The following is a 25,250-nucleotide window of genomic DNA, read 5'->3' on the forward strand; positions in this document are numbered from 1 at the left end:
CGTAAGTCATGAACATTTCAGTATAACTTACGATCAATTTTAGTCGTAAGATTTTTTGTGAAAAGAGTCCCAGGTATGTTGGTAAACGTCTTCCATATTAGTTTTTCGTTTTATGATATCAGCTTAAATAAGGCCGTAAGGTTTCTATTTTATTGTTTCACCTTGAGTTATCCGTTGCATTTTATAGCTTACTATAGACCGTAATGGTACAAATCCTTGTCCTTTTCCTTGTCCGTTGGTTTTGATATGGATAGTGGATTTTTAGTTGTATTCATACTACATCTCCCTATTTTTCGCAAATAATTTCAAATGAACTTTTCCATATGCATAGAAAGGTTTTGACCCTTAATGCCATTATAAATGTTCTATGTCCAGTTGTAGCTATGTTTTGTTTATGATGATGTCGAAATGATGGAATCTAAACGCAGGAGTAAAAATTCTGAAAAATTAGTAATTACGCAAAAGTTACCAATCGAATGAGTTCAAAAATTATTTGTTGTCATAATTTATCGACAAAATATGTTCTGATCAGAATTGTTGGCATTTTGCACTGCATTTGAATGTAGGGAAGTAGTTTTCCCGCAAAATATGAGCTGACAACAAACGTACTAGGGTTAAACACATTTTCAGGAACAATTTTTAAAATAGGCACATATATGTTTTGTGTTTACATGTATTTTTAAATGCACAAAGGAAGCAGACTAACTCGTATAATCTTTATAAAACTGACAACGCAAGAACTTTGAAAAATTCCTCAATAAAGATTGACAAACTGAACAAATTTTGGGATTTAATACAAAAGTGTATTCAAGATTTGTCGTGAAACTATACAACTTATTTTATTTTTGCTACTGCACAACTATCAGAGCTTATAATAGACCTGTCTTTTTTAATACTAACAAACCCAGTTTTAGAAATTCTTAAAGATATTAGAAAATTGCAACGAAATTACAACAGTTCACAATTCTTAACTTCGTTCTTTTAAACAAGCATTGTGTTTTATTATATGTTTGTTTCACAGATCCTATTTCTATCTATACAAACAAATTCTGGAATACATGTATGATGTGTTCTTGATTATCCCATGGCAATTCTAGCTTTTATACATGTGCATGTAAAATTTTAAACTTTAATCTTAACAGTCACGTCGAAATATTTAATTCAACTGTCTCCTCTCAATTGGTTCTGGATTAAGGGAGCTACCATTTTAGTTTGATTGGGGGTGGGGGACTTCTATGAAACATTTTGTCCTGCATTTTTTTTTAGTTGTTATCTCTGTCCTGTCTTTCTATTTTTCAGTCTGTTAGGTCCTGACTATATTTATTAGTTTATCCTGATTTTTTTTTACATAAATCGTCATCCTGCCTTTTTTTTTGTCAAGTTGCTCACCCTGCCTTATCTTTTATTCAATGGACTTGATGAATTAACGTTGTACTTGAAATGAAACCGTACTTAACTACAAAAATAACCAAATTACATACTAAAGATATTGCTCGATTTTTATAGTAAATGGGTTTTTGTGTTATAAACTGTCATGTTCATTATTCATATTCTTTCATAAGTTTTAGGATAGTGTGATTTTTTTTCTGATTTAGTTTACTTGATTTTGAGAAAAAAAATCCCGAAATTCTAAGTAAATTCAGAACGTGTAACCAGCCATGCTTTGTTTAGAGAAAAAATGGAGATGGCAAACCATGGCACAGTGGAAGGAAATGTACTTTATAAACTCCAGCGATATACTTTCTTAATTTATAATTAACTGTTTTGCTATCCTCGGTTGAAAATTATATATTGTAAATATTTAAATAGTTGCATAGAAAACAATCACTTTTAAACAGTGTGGTTATTCACTAAATGTATTGCGGATAAAAGGTGACTCCATTTTTGTACATACTTTTACAGTAGTCATCCTTAATTTCTTAATATTTCGTTTATAAGTTTATCATACATGTATGATTTCGTATTTCATTTTAATACGCACGCATGCCACACGTTACTTTGGCGGATAGTTCAACAATGTTATGCAAAGCTCTATTCTTACGGTATGAAATTAAAGGATAAATTTCCAACCAATTAAAATCGAAAACAGTACATTTATATAGTTCCTTATAAACTACGACATTTCTCACAAGTATTTATTTATTTTTTAGTTCCACACATGCAAAAATAAAATCTTCGCCTACGAAACATTTCAAACCTTTTTACACCAACATGCCTTCACTGAATTCATTTGAATTTCGTGGTGACCATGATAGTACATTGCATATTACATCTATATTCACGTGCACACATGATACGATCTTTCGGGGACAATTTGCTCGTTTATGACACGTCATTTCCGAATGACCAAACGCTTAGCTACTTTATTTTCGGTTTATAGCATTAAAACAATAAAAGAGGAATGTGCAACCCATCATAAATTTGAAATGGATCAGTATTATGAGATCCTTATTATAAGTAACTACGACATTGTCAGGATAATAACCTAGCGTCAATATGAAAGAAATTAAAGTGGTTCATACATTCATCCGTATAAAAGCGGCACATGTATTTTATTTTATCCTTATTTTTCATAGTGCGGTACAAGTGCTGTATGCATAAAGAATATTACTTAACACAAATTATTAGTATAATATTTCGACCCCACTATTTGAAATTCACAAAATACTTATTTATTTATTTCGACCAAAAATCATTGTTTTTTACGTTCGTAGTAACGTAGTACATTCCATTGTCGGTCACCTGTGTCAATTCACGTGCACACTACAATTGTTGTTGTATTTAAATCTTTCGGCCAATGAAATGAGACGTTACAAGTTGTTTGTTTGTGATACGCCAGAATGTTATCAATGAATTATTAATCGCTACTTGACTGTACCTATTCAAAAACGTAAATGCAAATTTCACAAGGCTTGATCCAAATAGCCTTTTTACTGTCTAATAACTTGCAAGTACGAAAAAGACAGGATAGAAGTATATTTTGTCTATATGTTTTGTGTTTGCACACTTTTTAAAGTTGATCATGCATTCGTTCTTAAATAAAATTTTGACCAGATAAAAGTTAAAAGATGACATAATTGGACAACCGCAATTGTTAAATCGCTTTGACGTCCGAAAAAAAGATATAATCAACACATCCATTGTAACTTTTAAAGCCAGATAAATCCTTTTTTGCTGAAAGAACGTCCGATATCATAAAAATTCATTATCAAAACATAACAAAAACACAAGTAAAGAACGTTTAAGTATTCAATATAAATCAAAACACAAAGGTTATTCCTGATTAGTTTTTCGAATTATTTTATTTAGGCGTTGAGACCCTTTGGTGACCCCACAGTTTAAATGTCTATAATAAATACGTCGTGAGTTGTGGGCGTTACAGACGAACGTTCACCTAATCTGACCCAGTCAATGGGATATTTAAGGGCGCCAATCAATGGTCTCGGCTACACTGTTTTGCACATGATTCTATATTCACTCAACTTTAGATTTGGTGGATAGGCGAAAACATTAATGTTGTGTAAATAAGAAAGTTACAGTAAGTTAAATTTTAATTTATTGATAAATTGTATGCATTCATGAGAATAAAAGAGAAATGGCACATAACCTTTATATGCAAATAAACTGATCGTAGATATTAGGCTTAAAATTGTGTATGCCGGACCGTGCACACGTTTCGTCTACAAAAGACTCATCAGTGACACTCGAATAAAAAAAGCCAAATAAAGTACGAAATTGAAGAGCATTGAGGACCCCGAATTCCAAAAGGATTTCCTAAATACAGCTAAGGTAATATATTCCTGGGGTAGAAAAAATCTAAGATTTGTAAACAGTTAATTTATGATAATGACCATATCAATGATAATTCAGGTCAACATTGAAGTGCTGACTACTGAGCTGCAACCGATTGGTCTAACAGAAACATGTGTACTTTGCAAATTGTGGACGTTATCCATGATTTTCGTTTGATATTATTGTAATCATCAATGATGCTTGGGAAACCTTTCTTTCCCACAAGTACTACTTAACTAAATGATTATTCCAATTTATTTTTAATTCATGGTTAACCCCTCTGTACCCGTCCACATATTCCTCTTATCACAGCTAACGATAAAGGCTAAATAACTATGAATGCTTCACTGGAAGCTAGTACGATGGTATGAATGCTTGTCAAGTTAGCTAATTAATGTGTTTCTGAAATATTTTTTTACATTTTAACCGCTCTCCTGTAAAAAGAGAGGCGAAAGATACCAAAGGGACATTCAAACTCATAAGTCGAAAATAAACTGACAACGCCATAGCTATAAAAGAAAAACACCAACAGACAAACAATAGTACACAAAACACAACATAGAAACTAAAGACTGAGCAACACGAACCCCACCAAAAACTAGGGGTGATCTCGGGTGCTCCGGAAGGGTAAGCAGATCCTGCTCCACATGTGGCACCCGTCGTGCCCATATATACATTCCTTTTCAACACACATATGAATTAATCATCGATGTCTACAATAGGTCGTCTAGAGATAATTGCATGCATGCAATAATGTTGTGTAAATAGATTTACCAAAAGAATATTCACAAAAATACTGAGCTCCAAAGTAAACTCGAAAAAGAGGAAGTCTAAAAACTAACAAAATAAAATGTTAGACTTTATCAACTGCACTATTTCTTCGACCATAAATAGTCAATCTGTAATTTCTGGGTTAAGTAAAGGGATTTTATATAACAATAATGGTATAAAGAAAGAAAAAATGAATAATAAATGAGCAGAAAATGAAATAATAATCGCATGACAATATGTTATATGCTTTAGTTGTCCAGATTTTTTTTAGCTAAAAAGTAGAATAACAAAAATACCGAACTCCAAGGAAAATTCAAAACGGAAAGTATTTTATCAAATGGCAAAATCAAAAGCTAAAACACATCAAACGAATGGAAAACAACTGTCATATTCCTGACTTGGTACAGGCATTTCCTTATGTAGAAAATGGTGGATTAATATAGCTAGCAAGTTCTTTGACCCAACAAGAATGCTTTACTAGTTTTACATATTAGAAAGGAGTAGGGACAATAAGGCCCTTATTTGGCCAAAATGTTATCATAAAATTGTTATAACTATACTTAGGTCAAATGTGTTTAAAAAAAATTATTTCACATAGAACCAATTATCATGGCTACAAACCATGATGGAATTTATATATTTTGTAAATTTCTTAATTTTCTTCGTTTTACGTAAACTTTTATGTGTATTTTGGATTGGAAAAGTATGTCCGCACATAAGACACAACTTTATATTTGGTGATATTATGTAAAAAGCTATTATCAAGCTTCTCTTAATATAATTTGTTGTTTCTTGGCTGTGCACGATGTTTCCACAAAGGAAATATAGATGATGGAGAAGTGCATAGATTCGACAGTTTTCTACGTTTTCATGAACAAGCCCATATTATGATTTAATTGTGACGGCAAAATGTCAGAAATTATATGTTATTCTTTTTATATTTCTTAATCTTATCCATTTCCAATCTCTATGTGCAAATTTGAAATAGTCCTCAAAAACTTTATTTTTTAGGGCAAAAATGGGCTTTAATGTCCCTACCTCTTTCAACCACCAATGGTGATCAATATAGGAAATGTTCAGCAACGTTTACAATCCAATATTGAAATAATGTACTATAAATTTATGAATTTAAAAAAAAAATCATCATAGGTACCAGGCTGAATGATTTGTTATTTATTCTGAAGTGAATGCAAAAAACATTATTCTTATACCTGGAAAATTTCTATTGTCATTATTGACTAATAACTGCAACGAAGGATATATTTGTTTGTTTGGATAACGTACTAAAAATACCGATATCTCTGGATAGCTTAAAAAAAATAGAGGACTTTTTTTACGTGCAAAGAGCATGCCATCCTTTAATCGTTTATTTCAGATTTTACCCACTGTTTGAACTTTGAACGGATGTGATTGCGTATTTATGAATTTTAGTCCAACGATCAACCTATTGTTGCATGTATACTTGAAGTAAGAAAACAGATATCTAAGATAAAATTCATATCAAAATTGATAAAATACTTCATTTTCTGACGTGTTTTTATCTATAGTATCCATGTTTATTTGTTTATTTGTTTTTAAGCATAAGTTTATTTTTGTCATATTTGAAATTGGTATTATCAAAGATACCAGGCTATAAATTAGTACGACAGCCGTGCGTTTCGTTAACAGAAGACGAATCAGTGCTGCTCGAATCAAATTAATTACAAAGTTGATGAGCACTGAAAACCCAAAAATTCAATAACGTTGTGCCAAATCTAGCTAAGGTCATCTATGCCAAGGGGCAATACAACTTTAGTTTTTCGAATGAATCTTTAATTTTATGGATAGTAAATTTACAGAAATTTTCTGCTTTATTGATATTCAATGTCAGCACTCCTTGACTGCTATTTAAGCTTCCCAAAAATTGATTGGGGTTTACCTGGTGATGGTTATTCCATAATTTCCCCCTCGTACACACTAAAATGGTATCAATCGTTTAGTTTAGTACTGCTGGGTTGGTTGTCTCAAAGTCCAGGCTTATCTAATCAAGAATTTTACAGGAAACACGTGTCGTAGGCGTTGAAATCTGTATATACGAACAAAAGTATTAATACAAATACATGAATACATGATATTTTCCTCATGATTGAAAGAGAGGTTGAATGCTTCAATGTCCTAAATCCACCTCTGCGAAAATACAGTAGTAAATGACCAACTGAAATTCGGTTTATCTTATAAAGTAATATAAATGTCAGTTATCGATACGAATAGTTGAAGTACTTTTTTATCTTTCATTCAAAGAGTTTTTTAGTATTGTCCTTGAGTTCGTCTTCTTGATATTATTCAAATAAAAAGGTTTTTTTTAAATTCCCAAGCTGCATATTACGTTAGGTTGTAAACTTATGTTACCTTTATTTTCCTGACATTTCGCAGTTGTGCTTATCTAGAGGCAATATTGATACCATGTTAACAACAAAGTTAAAGTAAGTCAAAAACAAAATTCGTTATTTAATCTATTAATCTGAATTATTCAGAAAAGCCAAAAACAACTTGATGTATATGTATTGAATTGATAGTTTCACACCAACTGCATTTTGTAAAATTTGGATGTTATCCAAGCTTTTCTTTCCAAAGGATTGTTGTCATTGTCAATTTGTTTTAAGAAACCTTCTTGTAGTGCAAGTACTCTTAATTGCCATCTCCAGCTAGCTATAAACCAGGTTTAACCCACCATTTTCCTCGAGAAATGCCTGTACTAAATCAGGAATATGACAGTTGTTTTCCACTCGTTCCGTTCGTTGATAACGTTCTATTTCGTTAGTTTTTATGGACTTTCCCTTTCCAAATTTACCTAGGAGTTCGGTGTTTTTGTTATACTTTTTAGTAACCCCCTCGTCATGTTCTTCTAATTTGAGGTCAGTGGTAAATAACTATTGATACTTCTATGCAGGTTACTGGTAAATATTTCCTCTTTCATACTAAAAGGACGCATAATTATCTTTACTCGTCTTTTTTCGCAGTCGATTGTTGGGTTATATCATAAATGTATTTCAATGTTTGTCTTTTATAGAATCCCACCGTCCGTTTATAACATTTTCTGCTAATAAATGTGAATAAAAAACAAATGTCTCAATAAAGGATACATAATAAGGTTGAATGTGTCTTTGAGATCAACTTAAACAGTACTGTTCACTCTTTATATTTCAAATTTTATTATTAATATTACATGTATGGTGTGTGCGAGGGGGAGGGGGGGATATTACAACATTTATGAAACTGGTATCCTAATTATATGGGTTATGGGTTGATATTCTATTTAGTTATTTAATGGTAATACCATTTTTATATGTGACTATTTTTTTTATAATAAATTCAAATATATTTCAGTAAAATTTAACATGATGGACTTTGAATCTTACGTGTCCTGTGTGATTGGAATTATGCTGGTCATGCACTCAAAAAATGCTAATGTAAGTTAAGTTTTTCTGTCATAGTAAGTTTGAAAAGTAGTTAAAACAGAACATTTCCATATTATATACAGTGCAATAAAGACAAATACTGTTTATTTCAATTTTAAACATATTCTTTTGATCAAGCCGAAGGTGCCTTATATTGATATTTGACCATATTATAGAAATTAGTATACCTAAATTATTTTTTAGACATTCTCTATAAATCCAGAATGTGGTGAAACAAAAGGTTGCTATAGTGATTGTGATCATGGACAATCGTGTACATTTTCGATATCCTGGTTAAGTGGCAAAACATCGACAGAGTTTACTATACAGGCAACTCTGTCTACAAATACTGACCACTATGTGTGCGTTGGATTGTCTTCTACACAGACAATGGTATGTTATGTAACGCTGACATCTGCTTTTATAAATAATTTTGTGATTTTTTTGTATTTTTTTTTATGCCCCACCTAGGGGCATTATGTTTTTCGGTCTGCGCGTCCGTTCGTTCGTTCGTCTGTCTGTCTGTCTGTCTGTCTGTCTGTCTGTCTGTCTGTCCCGCTTCAGGTTAAAGTTTTTGGTTAAAGTCTTTGGTCCAATCAACTTGAAACTTAGTACACATGTTTCCTATGATTTGATCTTTCTAATTTTAATGCCAAATTAGAGTTTTGACCACATTTTCACGGTCCACTGAACATAGAAAATGATAGTGCGAGTGGGGCATCCGTGTACTATGGACACAATCTTGTTTTTTTGTATTTTGTATTGTAATAAATAGATAGTTATTTTTTTTAATTTTTCCATGTCAGATACATTTGATTTATTTCTGACTGCTTTGGGTCACTCTCCGTCAAATTTCTTTATGTTGTTGAATGGTTCAATAAAAGATTTATACAGACTCATCAAAGATACCAGGCTTATAACTTTATACGCCAGGTGCTCGTTTCGTCTACATAAGACAAATTAGTGGCGCTCGAATTAAAACGGTTGGTTGGCCAAATTAAACACGAAGTTTTAGAGCTTTAAATACCAACAAATTACGAAAGGTTTGGCCAAATTCAGCTAAGGCAATCTATACCCAGAGGTAGAAAAACCTTAGTAATTAAAATAATTCAACATTTTATAATCAGTCAATTTACAAAAAAGAACATATCAATGTCACGTCAACACAAATGTGCTGACTACTGGCCTGGAGATACCCTCGGGAATGAATCTTTCACCTGCAGTGGCATTCACCCAGTCGTTGTAAATATAAGATTGTTATAAAGTTCTATTCAGATTACTTTTAGACACAAGAAATTGTGGAATAAACCCCTTAAAACACAGGACATGTACTTATCTAAATGCAGCATTTATTTTATGATTCTATACTTTTGAAGGATGATGCTAGTGTTTCATCATGTTTAATGACTAACAGTGGATCTTTCAGCTATGAAAATTCTTACAATGATGGACATCACAACATCTTAGTAACTAATGTAAGTGCGTTTACTTTAATATATTAAGGGATATATATAAAATGAGAGCGAAATTAAACTAACTGAAAGTAAAATTATCAGACATGAAAATATTTGAAATACTATTTTTTAATTTGATTTTTGTGAATTGACATTACAAAGCTATTTAGTGGATAAGATTATGTTATATACACGATAGGTACATATTATAATTCAAATTGTCATAAGTAGTGAACGTGTCTGTATGATATCTAAATTTTAAGAGTAACAAAAATAACTGTTTAGATGAGTGAAATGGAGTAAATATAAAACTACATCGCTTTAAAAACGAGAGTCGGAAGATACCAAAGTGATATTCAAACTCATAAGTCGAAGATAAACTTGCAACGCCATGGCAAAAAAATAAAAACGACAAACAGACAAACCACAGTCTACAAAACACAACATTTTAATAAAGACTGGGCAACACGAAACCCACCATAAATCGAGGATGATCTCGGGTGATCCTGAAGCAGATCCTGCTCCACTTTTGATACCCGTCGTGATATGCGAGTCGTATAAACTATGTTGATAATTTATACAAATTGATAAAGCATCACACAATAGCGAATTGATAGTTGACTCTTATCTTAACCAAAGAAATCACCAATTTCGTATACTATCGGTCATGTAAATTTTCTGTCCCTGAAAAAAATTAATGTGACATTTTAGAATTGAAACGTTTTTCATGGCAAAGGATAGACTATACCTTTACTAGTATTAACAACAAAGACACTTAGAAATTTAAAAGCACAAAGAAACACACTTAAAACTAAACCAATAGCAACACGAACCCCTTTTAAACAAAACTAGAGATGATGGCGTGGGCTCCGGAAGGGTAAGTAGATCCTGCAATATATAATAATAGAATTGTGTTTATTTGTATTTTAATGGAGAATGCATACATGTACAATTTTGTTCTGTCTTGAGAAAAAAATTAAATAAAATACATTCCGCATTTTTATTGGTCTACCTAGATCTAGTTCAATTGAGTTCATCAGATTAGATGATGGATGGCTCTTAAACGTCCAGTGGCACACTAAGTGCATATTCACGCAGATAACATCTTTTAAAATGCGATTTGAATATGAGCCCTGCTTTGTAGTACACTGACACGATGAGACGGATTTATAACGTGCTAGTTCACAAGGTAACAATCAGCAGGAAGAATTGTAACGTTACCCCGACAAATTCCTCTGACTCCGAGCCGAACAGTCTTTGTTCCTACTCTTTAATGCCGTTTGCCTTGCGGAGAAGCAGCAAATACCTATTTTAAATTCTTTTGATTTGACCCAACCGGGGATCAAAATAACGACCTCCCGTCTAAAACACCATCAAAACACCATCAAATAATAGTGGAATCCTAATAAATGTCCAGACATAACTTAATGGTTTGTCAATGATAATTTTACACACAGTGCCAATTCTATTTGGGTATTATGTAATCAGTTATCATGGAAATGTGTTAATTTAAAAATATTAAACCAAGTGAAAGAACGAAACTAACTTCATATCAAAGTACTGGATACCAGCAAACTAAGCATAACTTAAAAAATGTTGCTTAACAGCATAAATATCAATTGAAGCTTCGGGCAGTACAAGCCCATACCAAAACCAGTAGAGATCTCAGAAGCTCCAGATGGTCGATTAATCCTTCTTCGTATGAAACACTCTTCATATTGCCAAGTGATTCAAGCTGGTAATGAATCAAATTCAGGGTATAAATATTCAAAAAAAAAACGGGAACGTATGTTCGAAAAAAACATGTATTCTGTCAAATCTGACGCTCCCAAAATCTTATGATGATCGACTAGTTCGTAGTGGAGACCGGCAAACAAGAGCAGTTACAATACTAAAATTAGTTTAATCTGAATCAAAACCTTACTGAACAATGTGTTTGATATCAATTGTCTTCTCCCACTGATGTATCTATAATGAGCACAAATTAAGAAGCAAACCACAATTCATTCATTTCTATCTTAGAACTAAACTTCTTTTGATGTAGAACAATCCAAAGCTCGTGCCTTTCGTCTCTTACAGCTCAGCTGTCGTAAGAGATGAAAGGCGTGAGGTATGGATTGTTTCTACAATGGCTCATTCTAATAGCTCTAAGTAATATCTTCAGGATTGTATCTATTTACTATTCACTAGTCTATAAACTAAATTTAACGTTAGACATACCTTTGTTTGTCTTTGACTTCAGAAGACTCGGGCTGATCAATGCTTGACACATTGTATGCATAGGCACCAGTGCATTATTGAAGACCATTATTTTATGCTGACCTCGATATGTCTTTTCATTAACTCGATTTTTCATCCAAAAACAGAGATTGTCTTGACACTTTTACATGTATCACACGGGCTATCAAGTTTTAAGTTATGTACTTTACTGCTTATATCATGACAAAAATCGACACCGCATGTTGTATCAAACTGAACAAAAATATCTTCCGAATCTTTCCCTGTTATAAACACTTTAGTTGTAAATAGTATTTGCTCGGATCACTTGAAAATATAGTGTGTGTCGCAAGCCCAGCACGATGATATACTTAACATTTCAAGTAACTTTCAATTTTACATTAGTTATACCATGTTAATTTGGTTTTTATAAAACCGCGATCAATTAGTATTATAATATAGATCGGTCATTTGTTATTGGTATCAATTCTCTCGTTCGCAACAAACTTTGTGGTAATATAATTACCTATTGTGTTTTAGCCAACAAATGGACTATCAGATTTGGTTCACTTTTACGCGAACAACATCATTAATTGTACATTCAAAAGAACAAATTCGAACACAGATGCGAAAGTTTTCGACCTAACTACCAATTTCTACATGATGTTTGCACAAGGAAAGACCAGTGGAGGTAACTAGTAGTTGGGTAGTGGGTGGAAACACTATATAAGGGAATACAGACGTGTGTGGTAAATAATGGATGGGTATCCGAAATTTTTGAAAACTCTAGAGGAATTCGTCAAGGATGTCCTTTATCGGCTTTACTTTTTATTTTATCAGTCGAAATTATGGCCGAGCGATTAAGGCAAACCTCAGACATTAAAGGTATTCGTATTACTATAAATAATAAAACACACAGCATCAAAATATCACAATTGGCTGATGATACAACACTTTTTTGTAGCTCAAAATCAGATATATCAAAAGCTATGAATATAATTGAAAAATTTGGTTCTTTCTCAGGTCTGAAGTTAAACCGTAATAAAACAGAAGGAATTTGGATTGGGGCGCTTAAAAATAGCATAGATAAAATTGAAGGCATACGCTGGACAGACAAACCCATTAAAGCTTTAGGCATTTATTTTGGTCACGACAAACACCAATGTGAAAAGTTAAATTGGGAACCTAAAATAGATAACATGAAATCATTAATTAAAACTTGGGAAAAAAGAAAATTAACAATGGTTGGGAAAATATAGATCATAAAATCTTTAATATTGCCAAAATTTACATTTTTGGCTACTTCGTGCAAAGTTCCAGATATTTACCTAAAAGAAATTGAAAGCTGCTGTTTCAAATATATTTGGGAGGGAAAAAATGACAAAGTAAAAAGAAACACACTTATCGGAGAATACCAAAAAGGGGGATTAAAAATGATTAATTTTAACAGTTATTTTACAGCACTGAAAGCTTCATGGGTCTCCAAATTAACAACAACCGAACTGCCGAACTGGAAGATTATTCCTACTAAATGTTTTAACACTCTTGGTAAAAACTTTCTTGTCTTTAAAATGAATTTAGATAACATAAAATCACTAAATGAACTTAGAAACATACCTGATTTTTATTTACAAGTAATTTCAAGTTGGGTGAAAACAGGAGGAGGTTTAACAAAATTTTCTGATCACTTTTCGGGTATCAGAAAACAGATTATTTGGGGAAATAAATATATTAAAAATCGCAATAAAAGTTTGTTCTTCCCGAACTGGGTTAAAAGTGGATTGGTGTATATTAATGACATACTGGATAGTGAGGGAAAATTATCCGAAAGCTTTATTTTAAAAAAGTTAAAGAATAAATCAAACTGGATTGCAGAGTTAAAGATGTTAAAATCTTACATTCCAAAAGAATGGCTGCAAGTTTTAAAAAAAGAAAAAACCGTTAAGAGTATAATCAATATATATGTAAGGATAAATTAAGTTGGCAAAATAAACAAATTGAAGCAAAATATATCAACAATAAAATACTCTATAATACTTTAATAGATAAAAAATATACAAAGCCAATCGGTATTAATATTTGGACAAGATATTTAAAATTAGAATACACACCACATATGACATTTGAAAATGTTCAGATGGAAACTACTTCAGTATATTATTCCTACAAAGCAGTTACTTTTAAGATGGAAAATATCTGAGAATGATAAATGCAATTTTTGGAAAACAGAAGAAGAAGATTACTTGCATTTCTTTATTACATGTTCATTTTTGAAAGATTTTTGGGAGAAGGTACATTATCTTCTAGCAAAAATGAATTTTCATAATAAGGTATTAGTAAAACATATAGTATTTGGATACAAAATATCAGACCAGGGGTATTATGGTTTTAACTATTTTTTGACAGTTCTAGGTTTTTGTATTTACAAGTCATATTATGTCTCCGAGCAAAAACTTAAATTTTTAGATGTGTATAATATGTTTATAAAAGAAATACTAAGGGTTATGAATGAGAACAAAACAGTATCTCAAAATGTATTTTTCATTAATTTAAAAAGATTGATATAATAGAAAAAAAAAATTTATATTTTATTATATTCTGAGTATTGTCCTGGATACTCAGAAAGTATTTCACAGGGATACTTTATTGGAGCTTGGCCAGTGAAGTAAAATTGTAACAAGCATTCTGAAGAATAAAGAATATTTATTTGTTGTTAATAAAAAAAGGTAACTAGTAGTCTTGATCGTATGGATATGTGTCGACAAAAACAAATATATATCATAAACGCCGATTATTTTTTTAAGTAAAGGTTGTTTTGTCTACGATGGATGTAATTTAAACCATCATCTCCAAAACTAGAACCAAACGTAAAATCTAGTTTGGAGGTCTGGTGCCGTTAAACATGTTCAGACACTTCATTTTCTAAGAAAACACATTTACCAATATAAGGAAGTATCGGCGTCTGTGAGTACGACGCAAGTATCAGTTTACAACCTCTATCTGGTACCCTTAGTACCAAAGTTTAGGAATGAAAATATCTAGATCGTAACAATCAAACAACACGGACGTCAAAATTTGGTTTCCAGACAATATCACGTCATGCTTTAAAACCTAATCCAAGTTCAGTTGATATATATGTGTCCCTTAGAAAGATGAGGATTAAAATTTGAGGTAAATGGTAAATTGTCGATCTTAGTAGCTTTAAACTGCACTGAACAGTATAGTTAGTTTTTATTTATTTTTTTAATTACTATTCAGACATTTGTACTTGTCAAACATTTGGAATGGTGGAATGGAAAATGTCCTGATTTGAGGACACTGATTAATGATCAATCTGAGTAGCTAAAGACGGCACTAAACTGTTTACATAAAATTGCGGTTTTTATCCAACGCAATCATAGGTTTGAAGTTGTTTTCAATTTAGACTATATATAAATAGCTTGATAGCTTATAGGCAACCCAATAGTCTGCTGGTGCGGGCTGAAGTGTCTGATAATAGAAGTACTTCTGGAGAATGTCGTTCGTGTGATGAAAAACGCTGCAAATGCTGCCTACAGATGCATTACTCATCAACTTTTCACAGTAAGGCAACCGAAAATAACTATAGGATATTTTGCAATGTTAACTGCAATGTTATTTACATTCTAGAATGTTCGGTTTGTGGCCTCCAATATGTTGGTGAGTCAAAGCAGCCTTTCCACAAACGCCTCAATGGCCATAGGAGTAATATCTCTAAGAAGCCACTTCTCCCAGTTTCTCAGCATTTCAGACAGTCTGGTCACAAACTTGATGACTTTAACTGCATGAAGATCCTAGTGATTGAACAGAACATTCACTGGAGTGATGCCCAGCGACAGGTTCGGGAAAGCTTTTGGATAAAGGAACTTAATGTACATCATCCAAACGGCATCAATAATAATACTAAGTTTTATTTTTCACTCATTTTGGGATGTAAATATACACAGTCACGCATATTTGAGTATTGAGTTATGATGTTCAGGATTTTGGATTAAATCAATAGGCCAAAACTTACCTGTATTACTGAGCTATTTTTATACATATAATCAGTACTGTTAAAATTATTGACACTGAGGAAGGCTATTTGTTAAGCCGAAATATTTGTCAGCACGATTTAGTAACAACATCTTCGTATAATACCATCTTATATTAGTATCGTTGTGCAAATCTCTAGACTTATATATATATATATATATATATATATATATATATATATATATATATTCTAAATTGAAAACAACGTTCAAACCTATGATTGCGTTGGATAAAACCCGCAATTTTTATACGTGTGCATGTAAAACAAATTTCTTGGTAGAGGGGTCTAAATACAGCACAAACAATTTCCAAAAGACCAAAAAAAGTGAAAAAGTCTATTTTAACAAAACGCATTTGACTAACAGGTCGAACAACTGATGTTCTTAAACTCTGTTGACTGCCATTGGCGATTGCCAAATAAATTGATCACCAGATCTAACGAATTGGATCTTGATATTAATTCAATACCAAACAGAAAACAATAAACTTGTGAAAAAGATGGTATACCACAAACATGAGGTGCAAAAATTTGTACACCATATCCGGATATACAAGTCTAAATTGAAACAACGTTCAAACCTGTGTTTGCGTTGGATAAAAACCGCAATTTTTATACGTGTGCATGCAAAACAAATTTCTTGGTAGAGGGGTCTAAATACAGCACAAACAACATTTTCCAAAAGACCAAAAAAAATGAAAAAGTATATATTTGCATATATAAACAGCCTTGGCCAAAATCCTAAAATACTAAGTAGGACTTCAGCATAACCGTCAGATAGCTGGCATGCCTGTTCATGCTAAAAATGTGGTGTTTCATTGAAATTATAAGTATTTCTCTATGTCGACCTTGACGCCTAAGAAATTTCTGTATTTACTCCGGCTAGTGTGAACTTTATGGTCTGAGAAGCTTACAGAAGAACGAAGTTTTGATACAAATTCATGAGCACACATTCTGTCAATAGGACAATAGTAAATGAAAAGGAAATTAATAAAATTCGTGCGTCCGAAGTGCTTTTCTAGATTTACCTTCATGAGTAACGCTTAAATCTAAACATTTGAAAGTCAGATTTGTTTTAATACGTTACAAGTTAGGAGCTATAATGACCAAAAAGGGCACTTATTCATATAAGGTCAACTTTGCCTAGGGGAATAAGTTCGTATTCGATAAACGACCTTTACGCATTTCGTTCAATTTAATTAACAAACCGCTGTGAATTTTTACGCATTTGGTCCAACTTGATGGTCAAGTCGCTTTGCAAGTGCATACTTTCTCCATTTATTTCATTGTATTTCTACATCCAACCTTCATTTAGTATGTTCATTTAGTCTTTTACTAACGTTTTCTTCTTTGCAAAAATGAAAACCGTTTTATTTTCTGTTTGGATTGAATCAGATGTCTGTAACAAATAACAATTTAAATTTGAATTTTTGACCGTGGTTACAATTAATATAAGTAATAAGCATAAAATATGTTAAAAATATTATATAGAAAAGATTTCGTACAAATAATGCAACTCAAAGATTATGCATCTCTAATTGTAGGAAAAAAATTAAAACATGACAAATATTCCCTGTCTTCACAGAAGGTAGATCTAAAATCCGTTGCTGAAGTAGGACAAGGCGAACCTTCCAGAATAAAAGCACACGGTAACTGTATTCATACATTAACGTGCATTACCCGATTGGATACACTGTATATATTAATCCAACTTACTTTTATAAAATATGTACTTATTTCAGAGAGATTTGTTTTCATGACAAGGTCGTATTGGGAAAGTACCGAAGTCTATTTTACACTTTAATACAGGTTAAAATAAAACTTTTGCTCTAGTTACTCCTTTAAAACATTATTACAGTAGTCTATCTTATGGCCTGAAAGATACTGTAATGTTAGTTCCAGGCGCAGATTCAGACCCCCTCCCCCCCCCCTGAAATAAGAAAAAAATACAATTTATAGGTAAAATTACAGTAATTTTTTTGTCAAATAATGGTCCTTAATTTCAGGACCACCCCCCCCCTTTTTTGACATCAAATCCTGGATTCGCGCCTGAGTTCTTCAAGTGAAAGTACATTTTTTATTGTCAAAATTGTAAGATTATTGGCGCTCGGTTTTTACTATATCAATATCTTAGCTTATCGTCCAGTGGGTGAAAAATATATTTCCAGCATATTTAGAACGAAAACAAATTTAACAACATAGCCTGTGGGTAGGTTCTTCAAAGTGGGTCGAGTGGTATAAAGGGCAAAGGATAAAGGAAATTTCGACTGCAACTGTTATTAAATGGGGAAAATTATGGATAGTAGCAGAAAGTTTGCGTTGCAATAGGCCACCTACAGTTCCCTCAAAGAGTTGTTGCAATGATTCGTTATCCTGTATATAGCGTGGCACTCTTCCTGTGCAAGGTATCATATTTGACGTCCCCATTCCGACTTGATGTGGTTACGCTTTTTTAGAGTGAGTTTTGCTGCCTTGTTGTCCAGGGATGACGGTATTTCTATACACAAGTCAAACCTTTGGGTTATAATATGATGGTCAATACATACAGTAAGAAGTCGGTGAACATGTGATTGTTGGCATCAATTAAACGGAATTTATTCTCCAGCAACTTCGAGCACATTTTTCTAGAGGTAATTGATTTTCAAACTGGGCCGCTGACCAACAAAGTTAAATCCCTCGGACTATTATTTAGTTTTGAGTTAATCGACTACAGTTAACACATCGATAACCCCAAGAAAAAAGTGTTTATTCCTATAATATTGTAATCTTTTTCTATAATAATGTAGTAAAAATGTCATTGTCATAAAATTCCTTTGGTCTATCATACCTCCTATATCTTCGTATACACTAATACTACTAATATTACCTTTGCAGGTTCAATAGCCATTATTGCCTGGATGTGTTTTATGAATATTGGAAATATAATTGTAAGATACTTCAAACCACTCTGGTCAAGCAAACATATATTTGGTTCTGCAGTATGGTTTCAGGTAAATTATTTTATAGCGTTTGTGAGAATTGCACAATTGTTCCTTGTTTGCCAAAATTTTCGGTTTTTTTTACGGTAATTTTATGCATATAATCTCGACCTTCAGACAACAATAAACTCTAAACAAGACATATTACACCATCACGAATAGGAGAAGCCCCCTGAAAAAAAGTGGTATGCTCACTCTGTTTCCCTTCTGTTTTGCAAAATTAAGCTTCACTTTAGACCAACTTAAACTATGAGTAAATTCTGATGCCCTCAAAATAGTAGATAGAAGTCAGTTTCTGCTTCAAATGTGTTGCCGTTCGGGTATTCGTTGTGCAGTACAATTGCAATAAAACATTGTTACAACCTAATTTTTTATAGTATTCATGTGGATATTGAAGTATTACGTCGGTTTTATAATTTCTAAAGAGCTTATGTTTTACTGTATTGTATGCTAGTTTATCAACTTTAAATAAACTTTATTTGATTTTATTTGATTTGAAGTTCTTTATAGCTGACAATGTGATGTTATAATTTTCAGGTTCACAGACTTCTGATGAGTATTGGTGCTGTTTTAACAATTACTTCCATTTGTGTCATTATTCGTGGATCTTTGAAAGTAAGAACTTTGTTGCTAGCTTTTAACAACATGTATTATAAGTTTCTGAACTTATATCTACAAGTTTTTGTTACGCACTTAATACCATATTAATAGTTATTGATTATAAATTTAATTGATTGAATATTATCTATATTGATTAACAAGTGTTTTTGCAAAATTCTAATGGCTTAAAGATGATTTAAAAAATAAATATTTGAATTTGTTATAATAGTAATATAATGCATTGCACTTTTCTCATGTCTTCTACAAATAGTTGAAGTTGTTCCACATCATGTTGACAGCAAAAACATATACTAGTATATATATAATATAAGTTATCAACATAAGTCTTGTTTTGAACAGTTATGCCTACTTTTGAATACAATGTCGTGTTCTTCATTAAACAGTTCATTTCAAATACAACCTTTAGTTAATATGTACACTGAGTTCATGATGTTTCAATCACACCTTTATATCAGCAGAGGAATGGTTAAAACATTGGGGGAAAAAACAATAAGATGTGCGAAGATGTCTCATTGGTTGATATCAAACATTTCATTTTTTTTATACTGACAATATTAAGTAATGATATGTGTTACAATACAGGTTCCCAAATTTACTGACACAAAAAGACAAAAAAACTGGTCTCAACATTAGAAGAATTTTTGTCGAAAGTTAGGACGAATAATGGAGGAAATCGTTCTGCACAAATATCACATCGTACTAAGTAAAAATTGCTTAATGTTGCAGCTATTTCTGGATACATACAAAGCTTGGAACACAAGAGATGTAAAGCTGGAACTAGTCCTTATCACATTGCACTATGAATCGAAACGCTTGCTTGTTCGATTAATCATGATAGACACTTCCAAACTGTCATACACAAGTTTGTTCTTCATTATATAGAAAAATTAATTCCGCTGACTTAGTCATAATTCAATCCAACTGCCTTCTCGATGATGAAATATTTTCTACCATTGTTGTTTGCTGCGTTGCAATCATGCTTTAATATAACTTCATACTCTAAAGTAAAACCTTGTTTTAGATTGGTGATACACGTTTTGAAAATGCTCATCCAATTATGGGCATCACTATTCTTTGTTTGGTCATTATAAATGTAAGTATCAAATAACATTCTGTTTTCTAATCTTACGTTGCTAAAACTCAGGGACATTCTCGCTAGTTCTTGTTCAATGATTCCTGCATAGTAAAGACATTTTTATAGACTAATGTTATGTTAAGCAATCGTAGCCAAGATTGAAGACATAGTGCATGATCCGAAATGGAGTGCACTATGTCTACAATCGATGCAAATATTTCGCAAGTTCGATGCTTAACACAACATTATTATCATACTGACTGTAAATTTTTATATAAACCAAGATGGAAAAACTTGAAATTCGTTAAAGGCTTCATGCGACATTTGTATAACATGCAGTCAACAGTGGTTATTTTTTTTACTGCCTAGTATTCCTTCCAAAAAGCGTTTTTATGACGCAGAAAGCTAATTGCTAATTTGGACACATGAGTAGGCGAAGCTTAGCGCAATAGTCAGTACAGCAGTTGTAAATAAATTTATTAGAAATAACAAAATTTTAAATAATAAAATAATATCTACTGTATACTGGGGAAGTAGATATTACTTAATCTTCAATGGTTATCTGAACTTGCAGACAAAAATGTTTTTATTTCCAATAAATTTATTTACAACTGCTGAACTGACTATTGCGCTAAGCTTCGCCTACTCATGTGAACAAACTATTAATTGAATGCATACATTAACAACAGCTGACCTGACTATTAGGCATTGAAAACCTTTCAGTTGGAAAAAAAATAGTAAACTGTATGCCAAATCAAAGAGTTTTAAGACTCTCTTTTGGGTTTTACCTGAGAAACTATGTTTTTGCATTTGTTAAATTCGGCTTCCTATACAAAAGTCTCTGCATTGTAGAAGATCTATAGAATATCACAATCAGTTAATGTAATCCCAAAGTATACGAGAACTACAATTTAACGTATTTCTTCTCCAAATAACTATTTAGTATAAATCCAGAAATATTTTTTAAACTTTTTGTGTGACAATATATTTGTTACGTTTTGGTTTTTTTGTCAAAAGACGCGATTTTCAACATACAGTGGACTTTCATATAGGAAGCAACTATCATGCTCCTCTTTTCACTGAAAAATTCATTTACCAGTATTTGTCTGATGAGAACTTCATAAAGGGCCTTCAAAGCGAATGAAAAAAAGCTAGTATTATCGTAGCTTCACTGCGTCGCTGTATTGATGATGCCTTGAAGGTTTGATGACTTAGTTGATTGCATTTATCCTGTGAACTTGAAATAAAGATTACTACAAATACAGTAAAGTCAGTAACATCTAGAAAGTGACAGTAAATGTTGGTTTAGAACTAATATTTAAGACAAAAGAAATGATTTTTAAATCCTATTGTGAACTTTCCATTTTAATGTATCAAACATCCCAACAGCACCTACATATACATATCTCCAAGTTGATACGATACAACCTGGCTTTTGTTTCAAGTAATTATTGTCTTGATATAGGGTTATTGATAACTAAGGATATTGAATCAATGGTTCTTAATTGGAACTTTGAAATTATATCTTGAAAAAGACCTTTCAGGTTGAAATATTTGGCCGCCTTTTCTTGAAATATTAGGCGCCTTTTTGTCAGCTTTAACTGTAATTTTGTGTTTTTGTTTAGTTTTTTAAGTTTTAATGTTTGCCGTTTATAATTAGCAGTTGTACCTTTGCCAACTCTTTCTTGTACTTCATTCTTTTTAGTTGTTACCAAAAAATATTCTGTTAGTTCTTTAACTGATGAGTCATCATGACTTAAACTTTTATCTTGTTCTGTGTGTCTCTAATTTTATTTTGAAGCTAGATAATAGCGTCTTCTTTGAAGGCAAACTATCCTAATCCTACAAGTACGTGTTCTAGATGTAGACCACATTGTTGTAATAAATGTTATATCTATATATTACTCTTTTAAAAATACGCTATTTTGATACTGTTTCATTTAATTTTAGCCAATACTGGGTATACTTAGACCGGACATGGACAGTAAATATAGACCTGTTTTCTTCTGTGCTCATTATATCGTGGGACTCGGTTCTTTAATATTAGGGCGTAAGTATAAATTGACAGTAAAATGTATCTGTTTATGAAGAGAACTATATAAACGGCATCCGGTAATAAAAGATGACCGACTTTGACTGAATGGAAATATGACATCCACAGCACAAACACAACAAAAAATTTACGATGTCATGAAAACACATAACACCGAAAACTGTAATTCAGAAAGTACCAACTTCAAGCTTGTAATTTCATATGTATTCTACCGGAAAAGTTCAATTTCTTGCAAAACTCTATTACCTAGTGGTTACAACTACAAATGAGGCATTTATTTTGAGAATTAGACGCATTGAGGCGTAGAATATGAATAAAAGGAAATGTGGGGTAATCCTTCATAAGACAGCAACCAAAAAACAAAAATAAACAACAAACACCAAGAGGACAACATACAGTCTTCAGCAATATACCATACAATATGTTAATTTAGTGCCTTTTAACATTTCACTGCATGATTTCCAAATGGCGAACTCAGCTTGTATACGATATTTCAGTATCTTAAGTATCTAAATTGATAGACTTGTCTATACGGTGCATCGATTGGAAGCTTCATGCTTATTTGTCTACTGCACATCGAATGGAGGCTTCATGCTTATTTGTCTACTGCGCATCGAGTGGAGGCTTCATGCTTATTTGTCTAATGCGCATCGAATGGAGGCTTCATGCCTATTTGTCTACAGCGCATCGAATGGGGGCTTCATGAATCTTATGGAGTGTCGGGTTATTAGGATATGATACATATCTCGGGTATATCAAAAGACATATTCCACTGAGCAGTTTCCGCATACCTTGTATTTGACTTTCAGTTTATTCAATATTCCTTAGCTTGTGTTTTTCATGAGGATTTCCTGAAAAGAATGTTTCTTGATGATAAAATTGAAGTCATCTCCTCGAAAAATGTAAGAACTTCATTATGCCATGGTTGACTGTTACAGAATATCTGTGTCAGAGATGACACGGATATGTGCCATTTGTCGTAGATACATTCAGAGATGACACGGATATGTGCCATTTGTCGTAGATACATTCAGAGATGACACGGATATGTGCCATTTGTCGTAGATACATTCAGAGATGACACGGATATGTGCCATTTGTCGTAGATACATTCCGTAGGGTCATCATTTCATCAAATATTTTAATTGTCATGAGCTAAACAATTTGGTGTCTTTAGTGGAGCGGAAACTGCAAACCATTCAAAAACACCTTAACTCAAACTGCGTTTTTGATTGGTTTCGTGTTGCCCAATCGTAACTTTTCTATTTGAGATTACGCGTACTTTATTTTTGTCTCTTCGTCTTTTTTCTTTTTGCCTAACCTTCTCTAACTTGTGGTTTTAAATTGCCATTTTGGTGTCATTTAACTTTTTCTGTAATATGTTAGGATATATTGATGTTATAAGTTGTAATTCATTTAATAATGAGAAAAAAATAGTACACTGAGCAAAATAATTATGTTATATTTTAGATGGAGCTTTATTAAATTGCTGAAAAATTCATTCGATGTAAAGCTTACAATTAATATTTTTCTAAGGCATTTATAGACGGTAATCTAATCACAGTAAACCTGACATTCATTTATTGTAGGCTATATTGTCAGTGTGATATGTGAAACAAAATTGACATATTATTAAAATCTTCAAAAAAAAAAATATGCTAATAAGTTACAGTGTATGATAATGCATGTAATATTTGCTCATGAACCGGCATTTCGTCGATTTTCGATATAATAACGATGTCTGATCACAGATTATCAAAAGGTTTTTGTTCCTTCATTTTCAGCTGTTAATATTTTCATTGGAATACAACTTAAGAAGGCGAATGTAACCAGAACTGCTTTTTATTTTTTGATCGTTCATGAAGTGCTGAAATGCTTAATGATCGTCATTCTTGAAGTTCTTCTCATTAAAGAAAAGAATATAGTGAAGCAGGAGGAAAAGTATCGTTTAAACTGTAAGTTACCAAAACTAGAGATAGTATAGTATAATATAGTTAGTGCTACGTTACTCTCGTGATTTATTACTTTTGTCTTGCATTTCATTAATTTTTCGGTCATACATATAGATATTATTTAGAAACTAAGGTTTCAACACAATCAGACAAAAATGCATGGCCTTAAATGGTTGCTATGCCCCCGCCGTAGGCGAAAGGGACATTAAGTGTTACCCTTCACAGTCGTTTCGTCCTTCCGTCCGTCCGCCAGTCTTTCCGTCCGTCCCATTTCGATTTCTTCATTTAACTTAAGTTCCCCTCATCAAATGTGTATCAACTCATTCACAGTGCTAAGAACCAAAACTCTCGGATAGTTTGAATTTGGGCAGTGAGTCACTTACCGTTCTATCGTTATGCCCCTTTTTAACTTGGAAAATTGCAATTGTTTTCGTTTCCGCACTCTAACTTAAGTTTGCCTAATGCACATTTTATGATACACATAACCAAAACTCGCAAACAGAATTCGAATTTGGGCAGTGAGTCACTAACTGTTCTAGAGTTATGCCCCTTTATAACTTGAAAAATTGTATTTTTTTTCGTTTCCGCACTCTTACTTAAGTTTGCCTTATACAAATTTTATGAAAATCCCAGCCTTATACAAATTTTATGAAAATCCCACACAATGCTACAACACTAAGACCCAAAACTCCTAGACAGGATTCGAAAATGGGCAGAGAGTCATTTACCTTCTAGAGTTATATCCTATTATAACTTGGAAAATGTTTGCAAGTTTTTTCGTTTCCGCACTCTAACTTAAAGTTTCCCTCATGCAAATTTTATACAAAAAGTGTGATCTTCAGTTCACAG

At 32.3% G+C, this 25,250-nt stretch overlaps 1 protein-coding gene across 1 annotated transcript in view; it reads left to right on the forward strand.

The window, feature by feature from the left end:
- Positions 1-7,935: 7,935 nt before the first annotated feature.
- The window catches only part of LOC127728814 (ferric-chelate reductase 1-like), a 19,363-nt gene continuing 2,048 nt past the window's right edge, over positions 7,936-25,250 (forward strand). The window contains exons 1-10 of the mRNA XM_052236424.1: positions 7,936-8,012; positions 8,205-8,393; positions 9,377-9,475; positions 12,212-12,362; positions 17,267-17,371; positions 18,597-18,712; positions 19,238-19,315; positions 20,343-20,414; positions 22,347-22,446; positions 24,234-24,404. Of these exons, the coding sequence (XP_052092384.1) occupies positions 7,941-8,012; positions 8,205-8,393; positions 9,377-9,475; positions 12,212-12,362; positions 17,267-17,371; positions 18,597-18,712; positions 19,238-19,315; positions 20,343-20,414; positions 22,347-22,446; positions 24,234-24,404 (1,153 nt within the window). The 5' untranslated portion in view covers positions 7,936-7,940. The remainder of the gene's footprint in view (positions 8,013-8,204; positions 8,394-9,376; positions 9,476-12,211; positions 12,363-17,266; positions 17,372-18,596; positions 18,713-19,237; positions 19,316-20,342; positions 20,415-22,346; positions 22,447-24,233; positions 24,405-25,250) is intronic.

The sequence above is a fragment of the Mytilus californianus genome, unplaced genomic scaffold (assembly GCF_021869535.1).
Source record: "Mytilus californianus isolate M0D057914Y unplaced genomic scaffold, xbMytCali1.0.p SCAF_2, whole genome shotgun sequence".
NCBI classification, from domain to species: Eukaryota; Metazoa; Mollusca; class Bivalvia; order Mytilida; family Mytilidae; genus Mytilus; species Mytilus californianus.